Source organism: Hemibagrus wyckioides, linkage group LG06 (genome assembly GCF_019097595.1).
Source record: "Hemibagrus wyckioides isolate EC202008001 linkage group LG06, SWU_Hwy_1.0, whole genome shotgun sequence".
NCBI lineage: Eukaryota > Metazoa > Chordata > Actinopteri > Siluriformes > Bagridae > Hemibagrus > Hemibagrus wyckioides.
The window spans coordinates 30,894,957-30,911,873 of NC_080715.1; the positions used below are offsets into that span (position 1 = coordinate 30,894,957).

A 16,917-nucleotide genomic window follows, 5' to 3' on the forward strand; every position below is an offset into this window, starting at 1 on the left:
CTGCTCCAGCAACTGAACCAGGGACACTTTCGACATTGCAGGCAATTTCCACTGTCCCTTCATGTGGAAGAGCGATGACCTGCACTCCTGGGATTCCTCCTGGACTGGACTCCCGGATGGCTGCAGCCACGTCCCGCCCTAACGAGACATCCTGGGTATCGATGGTCACGTTGCAATTCATTACATAAGGGCTTGCTCCAATGCCTTCAGGAAGAAAATTAAGTTTATTTAATTTAATTTAATTTAGAGGCTTCCACTTTCATTTGCTTCAATATATTTACATTGTTTGTGGGAATTTCCATCCAAATTCCCCCATGCTTTGTGGAAGCTCCTGATTGCACAGTAGTATCATATCAAAATTCTAATGAAATGAAAAACACTTTCAAATCCCTTGTAAAATAAATATGATTTTTAAAATGATTATTCAGTGCTACATATTCATGCTGAACTAAGCTCATGAAAAAAAAAATGTTTAAATAAATCTGCAGCCAAGTAAAATACTAATACATGGATGATCAAATTAATATAGTCTTTAATGTTTAACAATGATTTTATATATACACCGATCAGTGAGAGGTGAAGTGAAGAACATTGATGATCTCCTCATCATGGCACCTGTTAGTGGGTGAGATATATTAGGCAGCAAGTGAACATTGTGTCCTCAAAGGAGATGTGTTAGAAGCAGGAAAAATGGACACGTGTAAGGATTTAAGGCAGTGTCATGCTTTGGGCAATGTTCTGCTGGGAAACATTGGGTCCTGCCATCCATGTTGCAGACCATGTACACCCTTTCATAGAAACGGTATTCCCTGATGACTGTGGTCTCTTTCAGCAGGATAATGCACCGTGCCACAAAGCCCAAATGGTTCAGGAATGGTTTGATGAGCACAACAATGAGTTTGAGGTGTTGACTTGGCCTCCAAATTCCCCAGATCTCAATCCAATCGAGCATCTGTGGGATGTGCTGGAGAAACAAGTCCAACCCATGGAGGCCCCACCTTGCAACTTAAAGGATCTGCTGCTAACATCTTGGTGCCAGATACCACAGCGTACCTTCAGGGATCTAGCGGAGTCCATACCTCGATAGGTCAGGGCTGTTTTGGCAGCCAAAGGAGGACCAGCACAATATTAAGCAGGTGGTCATAAGGTTATGCCTGATCAGTGTATATGATATATATAATGAAACGTATACAATTGTATAATATAAACAGTTCTACGTATATTTAAAAGGATTTGCAGTATGAGTATATTGTGAATAAGAATCTCAGGATGAGCTCAGTTTTCGCTTACCGCGAGTTCTTGCCTGTGTTGGCGTTTTTCATTCGAAGTTTATATCGTCTGTTTCTTTTTCTCTTTTACCTAAATTTCTTACTCTGCCAGGTTTCGTTTGCTAAATCTTTACTTGCATATCGCAGTTAATTGTTCTTTTGTTTTTCTATTGGGTGAAGCCTCCCCCCCCCCGGTTTTTACACAGCAGTCGGGGGATAGATTCACTCAAAGGTACGTGATCATTCACTATGACTAACTTTCAGCTTGTTCAGTGTTTGAGCTGCAGGATGTTCAGTAATTCTTCCTCCGTCGTTAGTGTTAATTTTACCTGTGATAAGTGTACGCTAGTTAGCTCTCTGACGGAGAAGATATTAGCTTTAGAGGTGCGCATCCAGACTCTAGAGAGGGTTAGTGATGGTGACAGTAGTGTAGTGTCTGTAGGAGGAAGTCTGGATGCCTTAGGTGGAGTTAGTAACCCCCCAATCCGGCATTAGAGCCCTCACAGCGGGGCGAATGGGTGACGACTCGGCAGCATAGTCGCGCAGCCAAGGCTAACGCTAAGGCTTGCCCACGGGAGCACCACTCCTCTCCGCTTCACATGACCAACAGGTTTGCTCTCCTCAGTGAAGAACCCGCTGAGAAACCTGAAAGAGATCTGGTTATAGGAGACTCAATTTTAAGGCATGTGAAATTAGCTAGGCCTTTAGGGGCTCCAGCAGCACAGGTTAGGTGTATTCCGGGAGCCAGGGCACCGGACATTGCAGGTAATCTTAGGGTCCTAGGCAAGCACAGGTTCTCCAAGATAGTTTTCCATGTAGGAGCTAATGATATACGCCTTCGTCAGTCTGAGGTTACTAAGAGTAATGTTGTAGAGGTGTGTAAATTAGCAAAGGCGATGTCCGATGCCGTAGTATGCTCTGGCCCCATCCCAATGCGGCGTGGCGATGTAGCTTACAGCAGGTTACGGTCGCTGAACTGCTGGATGTCCAGGTGGTGCTCCGAAAACAATGTGGGCTTCATAGACAATTGGAGCTCTTTTGAGGGCAAGGCTGGCCTGTTAGGACGGGACGGTGTCCATCCCACTCGGGTGGGTGCTGCTCTCATTCATTTCTTGCAGCATAGCACATAGTCTTAGAGCAGATCTAGTTAATCGGTGACAATCCAGGGCCAGGGCCAGGGAGCAGACAAGCAGGTTAATCCGACCGTCTGCTAGCTGCAAAGAGTCGTCACTCAGGGTTCATAACATTGTGACTGTGTCTATTCCCAAACGAAAATGTTTTAACAATCAGAAAATTTGTTTTAGTAACCTGATTAAAATAAAACTAGATGATAGTGAATGCACAGCCAGCACCTTTGATCTGAAGCTAGGACTGTTAAATATTAGATCTCTGTCAACTAAAACACTTATAATTAATGAACTGATTACTGATCAGGAGTTCAGCGTTCTTTGTTTAACAGAAACATGGATTAAACAAAACGAGTACGTAGCATTAAATGAAGCTTGTCCACCTGGCTATAGCTATATGCACCAACCGCGTCTAACAGGCAGGGGAGGAGGTGTCGCAGTTATTCATGATAATAAGCCAGACATCAATTCAACACATTCGAAGTTCTTTATACTAACCTAACGTATGCAAGTACTAATAATAAGTTCACAGAGTCAATTCCACTAATTGTTATTTACAGACCCCCAGGGCCATACTCTGAATTCCTTAGTGAATTTGCAGATTTTACTTCAAACCTTGTTGTTTCTTTAGACAAAGCATTAATAGTAGGAGACTTCAACATTCACTTTGATAAGCCAGAAGACCCTCTGAGAGCAGCAGTTGTGTCCATCTTAGATTCATTAGGTGTTAATCAAAATGTAATAGGACCCACTCATAATGGAGGTCACACTCTGGATCTCATTTTTACATTCGGATTAAATATAGAAAACATAGGCACTCTTCCACAGTCGGAAGCTATCTCAGATCATTATCTAGTTTCATTTAGAATGCGTCTTAGTCACGAGATGCGCAACTTGCCGCATTACCGTATGAAGCATATATTTACGTCTGCTACTGCAGAGAGATTTACCGATAGTCTCCCAGAATTATCACTCATGATTGGTTCACCTTCCGACCCTACAGAACTTGACCAGGCGACTGATTAGTTGGAGTCATTATTTCGGAACACCCTAGACACTGTAGCTCCACTTAAAAGGAAAAAAAGACAAGAAACTAGCACCCTGGTACAATGACCAAACACGAGCTTTAAAACAATCAGCTAGGAAACTAGAGCGTAAATGGCGTCAAACTAAATTAGCAGTATTCCAGATTGCGTGGAAGGAAAGCCTTCTGAGATACAAAAATTCTCTTAGTGCTGCTAGATCAGCGTATCTCTCTGCCCTAATCGAAGATAACAAAAACAATCCAAAATTTTTATTTAGCGCTGTAGCAAAACTAACTAGGAGCAAAACCACTGTAGAAAAGCGCACACCATCTACATTTAGCAGCAATGATTTCATGAATTTTTTCAATGAAAAAATTGACAATATCAGGCAAAAAATTCAGACTATTAATTTAAAACCATATTATTTGATAGATAATCCTTTAGATAATATAGCTATTTCTGATCAGAGCTTAGAGTGCTTCACTCCACTTCAAGAGCCTGATCTAATTTCACTAATTTCTTCTTCAAAATCTTCTACCTGCATCCTAGATCCTTTACCCACATCTTTCCTTAAACAGATATTACCAGTAGCTACTGAACCCCTTCTAAAAGTAATTAATTCTTCTCTAAGCACTGGCTATGTGCCTAAATCTTTTAAGCTAGCAGTTATCAAACCCTTGATTAAAAAACCGGACCTCGACCCCTGTCAGCTGTCTAACTATAGACCGATATCAAACCTGCCCTTTATCTCCAAGATCCTAGAAAAGGCTGTAGCACAGCAGTTATGTTCATACCTGCATAGAAATAACATTTATGAAATGTATCGGTCAGGATTTAGGCCTCATCACAGCACAGAGACAGCACTGGTTAAAGTGGTAAATGACCTGTTACTGGCTTCTGATCAGGGTTGTGTCTCCCTACTGGTGTTACTCGATCTTAGTGCAGCTTTTGACACCATTGACCACACTGTTCTACTTGATAGACTAGAACATGTTGTTGGTGTTAAAGGAACAGCCCTCTCCTGGCTCAGGTCTTATCTGACTGACCGATATCAGTTTGTAGATCTAGATGGTGACTTCTCCATGCATACCAAGGTTATGTTCGGTGTTCCACAAGGTTCTGTCTTAGGCCCACTGCTTTTCTCCCTATATATGTTACCCCTTGGTGCAATTATTCGTAAACATGGTATTAGCTTCCACTGTAATGCAGATGACACACGGCTATATGTTTCAGCTAAACGGCTGACAGCAAGACAGAGGTGCTTGTACTAGGACCACAGGCAGTTAGAAGTGAGCTTTCTGATTACAGAGTAATGGTGGATGGTCTTTTGGTTTCATCTTGTCCAGCAATAAAAGATCTTGGTGTGATTATTGATTCTGGTCTTTCATTCGAAGCTCATGTAGATAATATCACTCGGGTAGCCTTCTTCCATCTTAGGAATATTGCTAAGATGAGAAATATGTTGTCGCTTCATGATGCAGAAAAATTAGTTCATGCTTTTGTTACCTCTTGGTTGGATTATTGTAATGTCTTACTGTCTGGATGTTCCAGTAGGAGCAGAAACAAGCTCCAGTTAGTCCAGAATGCAGCAGCTAGAGTCCTAACTAGAACCAGAAGATATGAGCACATCACTCCTATTTTAGCCACACTACATTGGCTCCCAGTCAAATTTCGCATTGATTATAAAATACTGTTACTAACCTATAAAGCACTAAATGGTCTCGCGCCACAGTACCTGAGCGAACTTTTAGTCTTTTATGATCCGCCACGCCTACTCCGATCAAAGGGTGCTGGTTACTTGGTAGTACCTCAAGTAGCAAAGGCTACAGCAGGGGGCAGAGCTTTCTCTTTCAAAGCCCCAAAGTTATGGAACCTTCCGATTAGTGTTCGGAATTCAGACACAGTCTCAATGTTTAAGTCTAGGCTGAAGACACATTTGTTTAGTCAAGCTTTTAATGTATAGTTTTCTTAGGCAAAGGAGCAGATCTGGAAGGTTCATGGTCATAGAGTGTTTGGTGTACTGGGATGTGTTGGATGCTATCATCTTACCACCCTCGCAAGTCGCTCAGGTTTGCTGACTGTGAAGTGGTTGGATGCTTTATGTCCCGGGAAGCCTTCATGTCTGTGACCTTCTGGCTCTCCCTTTCAGTTATGCTGTCATAGCTAGTCTTGCCGGAGTCCCTGCCTGCACTTTACACATAATTCTACTTTGTCTTTAAGCATCACATGATCAGAAACTTAATATCTTTCTCTTTCTCTCTCTACCTTCTCTGTCGAGCTATACACCCCACTCCTGAGCTCCCAGTGTTTGCCAGTTTCCAGTGCGACCGCTGCCCTACCCCTGGTCGGAGTCTCGCCGCGTGATGGTGCCCACTGATGCTGTGGATGGATCTGTGTGGACCAGGAGACAGCCATGGACAGAGCCACTTGGGGACTTTCACACCATCACAGATATGCCATTACATCTGTCAGCCCATGACAGCAAAGAACTAGTGTTTATAATGACCTTAGAAACTACACTGACCTAATGGTTCCTCATGGGTCATTGATTGCTGTTGTAGAAAGGACATTAATCAGCTACAGTTACATTATTTTCTGTTTAGTGTCACCCAAATGAGGATGGGTTCCCTTCTGAGCCTGGTTCCTCTCAAGGTTTCTTCCTTGCCACCGTTGCCACAGGCTTGCTCATTAGGGATAAAATAAAATAGTCTAACTATAGAATTTAATAATTTATTCTTATTTCTAGTTAATTAGTTATTTTTTATTATTATTTTTCATTTTCCCCTCCCCTTTCTCTGTTTTCATCTTTTGTAAAGCTGCTTTGAGACAATGTTCATTGTAAAAGGTGCTATACAAAATAAACTGAATTGAATTCATGATTACAGCAGAAGGTCTTAAATTCAAGTCTACATTATATTCATATGAAATCATCGACTGAAGCGACAGTGAGATTTGGGCATGAACTGTTGATGGGAAGTGCAGATTTTTAAGCTATCCATTTGTGTTCATCCACAGCAGAGGACGTTGCGTCATAAATGCTGACGGCTCCAAGCAGAAGATCATAAATATGATGATATTGAATGAAAGCAAACAGCAGCCAGTCAGGTATAAGGTTCATAATTTATTTACAGTATTTCTAATTTATTTACAGGAATTGATTTACAGAAATTCAAATTTATTTACAGGAATTCAAATTTATTTACAGGAATATATTTACAGAAATTCAAATTTATTTACAGGAATATATTTACGGGAATCAATTTATTCACAGGAATATATTTACAGGAATTATAATTTATTTGTAATTATAATTAGTAATTAAAATGTGTTGGGTGCTGATGGCCTGATCCAACATGGCCTATTAATCATCTGTGGAATAAAAACATGTTTAAATTAATATAGAGTATTGTAGAACCTAATGTTTCCTTATTTGATTTCTTGTTCAATTGTCATGAAAAATCTAGCCAAATTTAACCATGCGAATCGTCAGTACTCTGAATTTCATAACGGAACGGTCGAGGCCCGGGTTAACGACCGCCATGGGCGCCGTTGACCTACAGGGCGCTGGTGGAAATTGGGCTACTGTTGGTCGAAGAAGTAGAGGAGGGAGGAGAGTGTGCAGACAGAAAGAGAAGAGGAAAGGTAAAAGTGTAGGACTGAGAATAGGAACTCTGAATGTTGGTACTGTGACAGGGAAAGGTAGAGAGCTGGCTGATATGATGGAGAGAAGGAAGGTGGATATACTGTGTGTACAGGAGACCAGGTGGAAGGGTAGCAAGGCTCGTCCTATAGGAGCAGGATTCAAGCTGTTTTATTATGGTGTGGATAGTAAGAGAAATGGGGTAGGTGTGGCCCTGAAGGAGGAGTTTGTGAGGAATGTTCTGGAGGTGAAGAGAGTGTCGGACAGGGTGATGAGTCTGAAGTTACATCAGGGATGATGTTGAATTTTGTTAGTGCTTATGCCCCACAGGTAGGTTGTGAGTTAGAGGAGAAAAAGAGATTCTGGAGTGAATTAGATGAGGTGATAGAGACTATTCCCACAGGTGAGAGAGTGGTGATAGGAGCAGATTTTAATGGACATGTTGGTGAGGGGAACACAGGTGATGAGGAGGTGATGGGCAAGTTTGGAGTTAAGGAAAGGAACCTTGAAGGACAGATGGTAGTGGACTTTGCTAGGAGGATGGACATGGCTGTGATTAACACTTATATTCAGAAGAGGGAGGAGCATAAAATGACTTACAAGAGTGGAGGTAGGAGCACACAGGTAGACTACATCCTATGTAGAAGAGGCAATCTGAAAGAGATTAGTGACTGTAAAGTGGTAGTGGGAGAGAGTGTAGCCAGACAGTATAGGAAGGTGGTGTGTAGGATGACTCTGAAGGTCTGTAAGAAGAGGTCAAAGATAGCGATAGAGAAGAAAACCAAGTGGTGGAAGCTGAAAAAGGAGGAATGTTGTGAGGAATTTAGACAGAAGTTGAGGCAGGCTCTGGGTGGTCGGGTAGTGCTGCCAGATGACTGGGGAAACTACAGCAGAAGTGATCAGGGAGACAGGAAGAAAGGTGCTGGGTGTGTCATCTGGAAGGAGGAAAGAAGATAAGGAGACTTGGTGGTGGAATGAGGAAGTTCAGGATAGTATTCAGAGGAAGAGGTTAGCCAAGAAGAAGTGGGACATGGACAGGACTGAAGAGAATAGACAGGAATACAAGGAGTTACAGCGCAGAGTGAAGAGGGAGGTGTCTAAGGCCAAGCAGAAGGCATATGACGAGTTGCACACTGGGTTAGACACTAGAGACGGAGAGAAGGACTTGTACAGGTTAGCTAGGCAGAGGGATCGAGATGGGAAGGATGTGCAGCAAGTTAGAGTTATTAAGGATAGAGATGGAAAGGTGCTCACAAGTGAGGAGAGTGTACAGAGGAGATGGAAGGAGTACTTTGAAGAGCTGATGAATGAGGAAAATGAGAGGGAAAAAAGAGTTGAAAGGGTGAACTCTGCGGAACAGAAAGTAGATAAGATTAGAAAGGATGAAGTCAGGAAGGCTTTGAAGTGAATGAAAAGTGGAAAGGCAGTTGGTCCTGACGACATCCCGGTGGAGGTCTGGAAGTGTCTAGGAGAGGCAGCAGTGGAATTTTTAACTAGTTTGTTTAACAGGGTTTTAGAGAGTGAGAAGATGCCTGAGGAATGGAGAAGAAGCGTATTAGTGCCGATCATTAAGAATAAGGGTGACGATCTTTAAGAATAAGGGTGACGATCTTTAAGAATAAGGGTGACGATCTTTAAGAATAAGGGTGACGATCTTTAAGAATAAGGGTGACATGCAGAGTTGCAGCAACTACAGGGGGATAAAGTTGATGAGCCACACAATGAAGCTATGGGAAAGAGTAGTGGAAGCTAGGTTAAGGAAGGTAGTGGAAATTTGTGAGCAGCAGTATGGCTTCATGCCCAGAAAGAGCACAACAGATGCAATTTTTGCTCTGAGAATGTTGAAGGAGAAGTATAGGGATGGTCAGAGAGAGTTGCACTGTGTGTTTGTAGATTTGGAGAAAGCGTATGACATGGTGCCAAGAGAAGAGCTGTGGTACTGTATGAGGAAGTCAGGAGTAGCAGAGAAGTATGTCAGAGTGGTGCAGGACATGTATGAGAGGAGCAGGACAGTGGTGAGGTGTGCTGTAGGTCAGACAGAGAAGTTCAAAGTGGAGGTGGGACTGCATCAGGGATCGGCTCCGAGCCCCTTCCTGTTCGCTATGGTGATGGACCAGTTGTCAGAGGAGGTCAGACAGGAGTCTCCTTGGACAATGATGTTTGCAGATGACATTGTGATCTGTAGTGAGAGCAGGGAGCAGGTGGAGGAAAACCTGGAGAGGTGAGGTTTGCGCTGGAGAGAAGGAGAATGAAAGTCAGTCGTAGTAAGACTGAGTACATGTGTGTGAATGAAAGAGAGGGAAGTGGAACAGTAGAAAAATTTCAGCAAGAATCAAGGGGAAGGTGTACAAGACAGTGGTGAGACCGGCCATGCTGTATGGTTTAGAGGCAGTGTCACCGAGGAAGAGACAGGAGTCAGAGCTGGAGGTAGCAGAGCTGAAGATGTTGAGGTTCTCTTTGGGAGTTACAAGGTTGGACAGGATTAGGAACGAGTACATCAGAGGGACAGCTCATGTTGGACGTTTGGGGGAGAAAGTTAGGGAGGCCAGATTAAGATGGTTTGGACATGTTCAGAGGAGGGAGAGTGAGTATATCGGTAGGAGAATGTTGGACATGGAGCTGCCAGGAAGGAGGCAAAGGGGAAGGCCAAAGAGGAGGTATATGGAAGTAATAAATGCGGATATGAAGCTAGTGGGTGCAAGGGTTGAGGATGCAGAAGATAGGGATAGGTGGAGAGAGATGATTCGCCGTGGCCACCCCTGAAGGGAAAAGCTGAAAGAAGAAGAAGTTCAATTGTCATGAAAATAAAATTACATGATACTTTATTGTAGAAGCATGCAGTAGGGTTCTAGTACAATCCATGTGAGCTGGATCATATTCTGTGTTAGTTCATTTTATTTAGATCTGATGTTTTACCTGGCTAACCGGAAAGGCCTTCTGTGAACCACCCATGTTTACTGATCTGCTTCAGGCTTGGTCTTTTGGTGGGATCTTGCTCCAAGCACCAGTTGATCAGATGGCGGCAGGCTGTGTGGGCAGTGAAGTAAACAGAGACAGAAATTTACTCACTAATTTTTAATCTTCACTATCATTTTTCTCAGATTTGTTGTAATATCTCAAAATGCTGTTTTTATATTCTCTCACATTCAGACAGGCCAGGTATGAAATTGAGGGACCCAGCAACAATTTCCTCCTCATTACTGAAGGGCATTTCTCCACAGACTATGCTGTATAGGAGAATGCCCAGACTCCAGACGGTAGCATGGTCGGCGTAGTACTGTTGTTGCTGGATCCATTCTGGAGGCCAAAAATCTGGGGTTCCTGAGCAGAAGAGCAAGAACAACATCAGCAACATCACAACTTAGATATTCCTTTAATTATGTGCAATATCTGTTGATGTGCAATTACCTGCATATTCCACGTAGGGCGTGTCCTGCCACAAATCGCCACAGCCAAAATCGATCAATTTAATGTCCAGGGTGTCGGAGTTGAACAGAAGGTTTTCCGCCTTGATGTCACGGTGGAAAACCTTGTGACTTTGGCAGTAGCGGGCAGCCTCGACCACCTGCAGCATGAAATAATAATAATAATAATAATAATAATAATAATAATAAATACCATCAGTCATTGAACACTAAAGAAAACTCAGGATCAAAGTCAAAAGAGCTAAATTAAATTTCATCTAAACACAACTATATACACTGTAATTATGTACTATACTCTAGAAAGAACAACCAGTCTCAGCAAGACTGGACCCTTACAGCCACATCACATAGTCACAGCCATACCATACATCAGTAACCCTAAATAAACAGTTCAATCTCACACGTGTCTAAATTACACACACAAACAAAAAACACATGATGCCTTTGTGGATTGTTTTTCTTAGTATTACTAACTTCACCATTATTATTTGCATTTGTGCATCACTTTGTGTTCTCCATTTCTATGGGTTTTTTACTTTGTGAAGCATCTGATAAAGCTTGCAAACACATTATCAAGAACAAACAAATCAACAGCAAACAAATTCTTTGGTTATCCAAAGAGGGGCCACAGTGAAAGATGAATCACCTGCAGCATGATCATTTTGGCCAGTAGCTCGCTGAGTGTGCCTCCTTCACTCAAGCATAACTCGTACACGTCCATGCAGGGGATTGGTCTTTCCAGGACTAACAGGAGGCAGTTGTCCATTTCAAACCAATCCACAAGCTGCAGGACGTACTGGCAGTGAGGTGGCTTTGATAGCATTTGCATTAAAGCCACCTCTAGATGGAGCTTGCAGGTCTCACAATGATGATGATGTTTGCAGATGACATTGTGATCTGTAGTGAGAGCAGGGAGCAGGTGGAGGAAAACCTGAGGAGGTGGAGGTTTGCGCTGGAGAGAAGGAGAATGAAAGTCAGTCGTAGTAAGACTGAGTACATGTGTGTGAATGAAAGAGAGGGAAGTGGAACAGTAAGATTACAGGGTGAAGAGGTGAAGAAGGTACAGGAGTTTAAGTACTTGGGGTCAACAGTCCAGAGTAATGGAGAGTGTGGGAAAGAGGTAAAGAAGCCAGTGCAGGCAGGTTGGAATGGGTGGAGAAAGGTGTCGGGAGTTCTGTGTGATAGAAAAATTTCAGCAAGAATCAAGGGGAAGGTGTACAAGACAGTGGTGAGACCGGCCATGCTGTATGGTTTAGAGGCAGTGTCACCGAGGAAGAGACAGGAGTCAGAGCTGGAGGTAGCAGAGCTGAAGATGTTGAGGTTCTCTTTGGGAGTTACAAGGTTGGACAGGATTAGGAACGAGTACATCAGAGGGACAGCTCATGTTGGACGTTTGGGGGACAAAGTTAGGGAGGCCAGATTAAGATGGTTTGGACATGTTCAGAGGAGGAAGAGTGAGTATATCGGTAGGAGAATGTTGGACATGGAGTTGCCAGGAAGGAGGCAAAGGGGAAGGCCAAAGAGGAGGTATATGGAAGTAATAAATGCGGATATGAAGCTAGTGGGTGCAAGGGTTGAGGATGCAGAAGATAGGGATAGGTGGAGAGAGATGATTCGCCATGGCCACCCCTGAAGGGAAAAGCTGAAAGAAGAAGAAGAAGTTCAATTGTCATGAAAATAAAATTACATGATACTTTATTGTAGAAGCATGCAGTAGGGTTCTAGTACAATCCATGTGAGCTGGATCATATTCTGTGTTAGTTCATTTTATTTAGATCTGATGTTTTACCTGGCTAACCGGAAAGGCCTTCTGTGAACCACCCATGTTTACTGATCTGCTTCAGGCTTGGTCTTTTGGTGGGATCTTGCTCCAAGCACCAGTTGATCAGATGGCGGCAGGCTGTGTGGGCAGTGAAGTAAACAGAGACAGAAATTTACTCACTAATTTTTAATCTTCACTATCATTTTTCTCAGATTTGTTGTAATATCTCAAAATGCTGTTTTTATATTCTCTCACATTCAGACAGGCCAGGTATGAAATTGAGGGACCCAGCAACAATTTCCTCCTCATTACTGAAGGGCATTTCTCCACAGACTATGCTGTATAGGAGAATGCCCAGACTCCAGACGGTAGCATGGTCGGCGTAGTACTGTTGTTGCTGGATCCATTCTGGAGGCCAAAAATCTGGGGTTCCTGAGCAGAAGAGCAAGAACAACATCAGCAACATCACAACTTAGATATTCCTTTAATTATGTGCAATATCTGTTGATGTGCAATTACCTGCATATTCCACGTAGGGCGTGTCCTGCCACAAATCGCCACAGCCAAAATCGATCAATTTAATGTCCAGGGTGTCGGAGTTGAACAGAAGGTTTTCCGCCTTGATGTCACGGTGGAAAACCTTGTGACTTTGGCAGTAGCGGGCAGCCTCGACCACCTGCAGCATGAAATAATAATAATAATAATAATAATAATAATAAATACCATCAGTCATTGAACACTAAAGAAAACTCAGGATCAAAGTCAAAAGAGCTAAATTAAATTTCATCTAAACACAACTATATACACTGTAATTATGTACTATACTCTAGAAAGAACAACCAGTCTCAGCAAGACTGGACCCTTACAGCCACATCACATAGTCACAGCCATACCATACATCAGTAACCCTAAATAAACAGTTCAATCTCACACGTGTCTAAATTACACACACAAACAAAAAACACATGATGCCTTTGTGGATTGTTTTTCTTAGTATTACTAACTTCACCATTATTATTTGCATTTGTGCATCACTTTGTGTTCTCCATTTCTATGGGTTTTTTACTTTGTGAAGCATCTGATAAAGCTAGCAAACACATTATCAAGAACAAACAAATCAACAGCAAACAAATTCTTTGGTTATCCAAAGAGGGGCCACAGTGAAAGATGAATCACCTGCAGCATGATCATTTTGGCCAGTAGCTCGCTGAGTGTGCCTCCTTCACTCAAGCATAACTCGTACACGTCCATGCAGGGGATTGGTCTTTCCAGGACTAACAGGAGGCAGTTGTCCATTTCAAACCAATCCACAAGCTGCAGGACGTACTGGCAGTGAGGTGGCTTTGATAGCATTTGCATTAAAGCCACCTCTAGATGGAGCTTGCAGGTCTCGCCAGGCTAGCAATTAAAAAACAAACAGACAGAAAATTAGCATAGTTTGTGACATCAGAATCTATAGATACAGTATATGAAACCTAGATGCTGCTGTGAGCCAAGACTAATGTGGCTGAACTGAGGAGAATTAGACTTTCAAAGGAAGATTTTTGCAGCATATGGATGGAAGAATCACAAAGAACAAGTATAAAAAAGAAGACATTACTTTTTTATAGGAATTACTTTGCTGTTTAGCGTTTCTTCATCTCAATCTCAGTTCTTCACTAATGTATGTGATATTCTGGAGGTCATGTGACGTCCAGTAAGATGTGTTACCATGGTGAAAGTATGCTAGTTTGAAGGGTCAGTCACCTTTAGCTCACATTATGTTACTTGATCAATTTATAATGAATATGTTGTTGCTTGTATGTGATTTGATGTCATCTAGTTATTGACCCTAACTATCTGATTGGGGTGGGGGTGTTGACTTATGAAAGTAATCAGGAACAGTGACTAATGCAGCATCTAGGATTCTTTTACCGAAAAATGACAGCAAGGTGCATTAGTTTTGCATAGTTTTGGTCTTTAAATCAATTGTAAACAGGACTTTATTGCTACTATCACAGCAGTCAAGTAAGGTTACTTACAACGGTGATGTACAGGTCCGAGCCATCCTTACGGATGTGTTTAATGGCGACCTACAAACAAAAACAAAAACAAAACACCCCTGTGAAGTGTAGCAGTGGACAGATGGAAAACAGGTGAGGGCGGAAGGTGCGAACAGAACACTGGAAAAGGTGGGACAAATAACACGCGGGGAAAAATAGAAACGAGATCACGTGACCCAGAAATCATAAACACAAGCTTAAAACTAGTGCGGGGATTAATGAAGTTTTATCTAATCTTATCTTAGGGATGCGCTACAAGGAAATGACAACCTTATTACAGATTTAAATCACCAGAGAAAGTTTTTGGAGAAAGTCTCTTTCTGGACAATGCTCATGTCATTAACCTCATTAATGCTCTACAGTTCATGTATTGTGTTGACCAGTGCAATCTGCAGGATTTGCACAGGCATTTACCTGCTGTCCATCTTTGCGACGAACTCCTTCGTACACTGATCCAAAGCCTCCACTCCCCAGCAGATTTCCGATGGTGTACAGATCGAGAAATCTCTGTGCTAAAGAAAACAAATAAAGAAAGACACAAAATGAGCCTCGTGTTTGTTGTCCTCTTCTGTGTGTATGTAACGCGCTGAGTTAGCATTAACGTAAGGGATCGCTCGCCTAACTCAAGTTGCAGCAGAAATCACACGAAGCTCACACAGGTCGCATTTCACATCTCGAGGGGTTTTTATTTTTACTGGCAACAGCGTTATTTATTTAAAGAAGACAACTTAAATGAGCAACAGAAATGAAAATAAAAACATCGCTGTACTCGCGGCTCACGTGACTGCAGACTGACCACAACACAAAAAAAACAAAATGGCGCTCTGCTCTTAAAGGAGCCACAGCTTATTTCACTCGTTACAGGTGAATTGGTCAGTAATAAATCAGTGGTTTATTTCGTGTATGTGTTTTTTATCTCTTTTTATACCACAGCACAATAACTGCTAACCTTATCACAGCATTCTGATCATGGGTAGAAAAGCCAGTTGTTACTTATATTAAAAAAAACAGCTTTCGTATCTACCTCAGATATACACTGCGGTCAAAAGAATTGACCACATCATTAACATCCCAGAGTTTCCATCATTTTCTGGTTTTTGACCAATTGAAAATGTTGCATTTTGAAATATTTCTGTAAATATTTGTGTTACATACCCTTTGGATCAGTGAGGAATTCCATACAAGAAGCGTGTATAGTGGGCACCTCTTGGACCTGAAAGTTGGATAAACACATCATATCCATATACATGTGAAGATTTTCTGGCTTATTTATTATGAGAAATAATGAGACATCAAAAGAAACTAGTTAATTACCTCATCGTCCACATCCCAGTCCTCCGATTGGATTTCTTGGTAGGTTGTGAACTTTTCAGGCATCGGTGTGTCATCTGCCTCTGAGTCCAAGTCCCACATCTCAGCTTGTGGCTCCGTGAAAACGGGCATTTCAGCTGTGTCGTGTGATCGGTAGTCCATATCCCACACAAAGTCCATCATCCTCTGTAGCAGTTTTTGGATTTCTTTAAGAAATTCAGTACTTGCCAAAATCCAATGATGCTCTCGGGTCAACGCAAGTGTGTTTTTGTTCAGTTTGAAAAATAACCGTTGTCATGGCGCTGACTCAACCAATCAGGTTCGTCGAGAGCTGCGCCGCTGTTTCTTGGGCAGTTTGCCAGAGCTGCGCTCCAATTTTGTGGCGTTATGTTTGTTTTGTATTCCTTTGCATTTTGATTTAAGTTACCTACTGATGTCCTGATTATGTTTTGCTTAATTTGTCTCATAATAAATATGATGTCATTAAGTTATTACATAAAAATGAAGTTATTCCGCCGTGTCATCTCCTTTAATGTTGCATCGTTGAGCCCGGTGTAACATATGGGGGCTCGTCCAGTTTCAATTGGTTTGATTTGGTTGATGTTAAACTGTTAAACTTATTCGTTTTCCTAATCTTCTTAACTTTCTTCATTTGTTGGGAGAGATTAAAAGGCGGCTTTGTTAGGACTGGGAAATTGTAGAACGGTATGAATTAAGTGGCGTTGATAGGCGATTGAGAAAAGACGAGGTCAGGGAACTACTAAGAAATAAATTGAGCGATCTTCAGCTTTTTTTTTCTTTTTTACCTATTTCGCAAAAACAAGTAACAATTGGGGTTGATCCTGCAGCTCAAAAATCAGTTTCATTTGTTGGTTTATCGTTTGAGCAGCAGAAAGAGCTTGTTAAAATGCAGCAGTTGCACGAAAAGGAGATGCGTGATCGTGAACTGGAAATAGAAAAACGTAAATGAGATGATTTGATGAAGCGGAGTGAGATGGAGTTTGGAAAAATGAAACACGAGCATAAATGAGCTGCGGACCGGCAAAATCAAGAGTTTCAGCTGAAGTTGGAGACTTTGAAACTTCGAGGTGAGGGCAGGTCATCTATTGATCGCGCGGACTGTTCGTTTGATATCATTAATCATCTGAACTTGTTGCCTGTGTTTAATGAGAGGGATCCGGACGTCTTTTTCTCGTTATTTGAGAGCATAGCTGATGAACGGGGATGGCCTGAGACCGACCGTACAGTTCTGCTCCAATCCGTGTTAGTGGGGAAAGCTCAGGAGGCGTATACTGCTCTTTCAGTAGAGGAAAGAAA

At 42.1% G+C, this 16,917-nt stretch overlaps 2 protein-coding genes and 1 pseudogene across 2 annotated transcripts; 1 reads left to right on the forward strand and 2 right to left on the reverse strand.

Moving 5' to 3' along the window:
- Window positions 1–1,269: 1,269 nt before the first annotated feature.
- On the forward strand, window positions 1,270–3,464 carry LOC131353817 (uncharacterized; annotated as a pseudogene).
- Window positions 3,465–9,113: 5,649 nt separating this feature from the next.
- Window positions 9,114–11,572, reverse strand: LOC131354051 (serine/threonine-protein kinase pim-1-like). The gene is made up of 5 exons (XM_058391313.1): window positions 11,132–11,572; window positions 10,469–10,625; window positions 10,205–10,381; window positions 9,977–10,087; window positions 9,114–9,832 (listed from the first exon to the last, which is right to left on the reverse strand). Exons 1-4 carry the CDS (start codon window positions 11,312–11,314, stop codon window positions 9,981–9,983), a joined length of 624 nt encoding a protein of 207 aa, XP_058247296.1. The 5' UTR covers window positions 11,315–11,572; the 3' UTR covers window positions 9,114–9,832; window positions 9,977–9,980.
- A 565-nt stretch (window positions 11,573–12,137) lies between these two features.
- LOC131354052 (serine/threonine-protein kinase pim-1-like) lies at window positions 12,138–14,971 on the reverse strand. The gene is made up of 6 exons (XM_058391314.1): window positions 14,704–14,971; window positions 14,269–14,319; window positions 13,424–13,645; window positions 12,767–12,923; window positions 12,503–12,679; window positions 12,138–12,385 (listed from the first exon to the last, which is right to left on the reverse strand). Exons 3-6 carry the CDS (start codon window positions 13,604–13,606, stop codon window positions 12,279–12,281), a joined length of 624 nt encoding a protein of 207 aa, XP_058247297.1. The 5' UTR covers window positions 13,607–13,645; window positions 14,269–14,319; window positions 14,704–14,971; the 3' UTR covers window positions 12,138–12,278.
- Window positions 14,972–16,917: the final 1,946 nt, after the last annotated feature.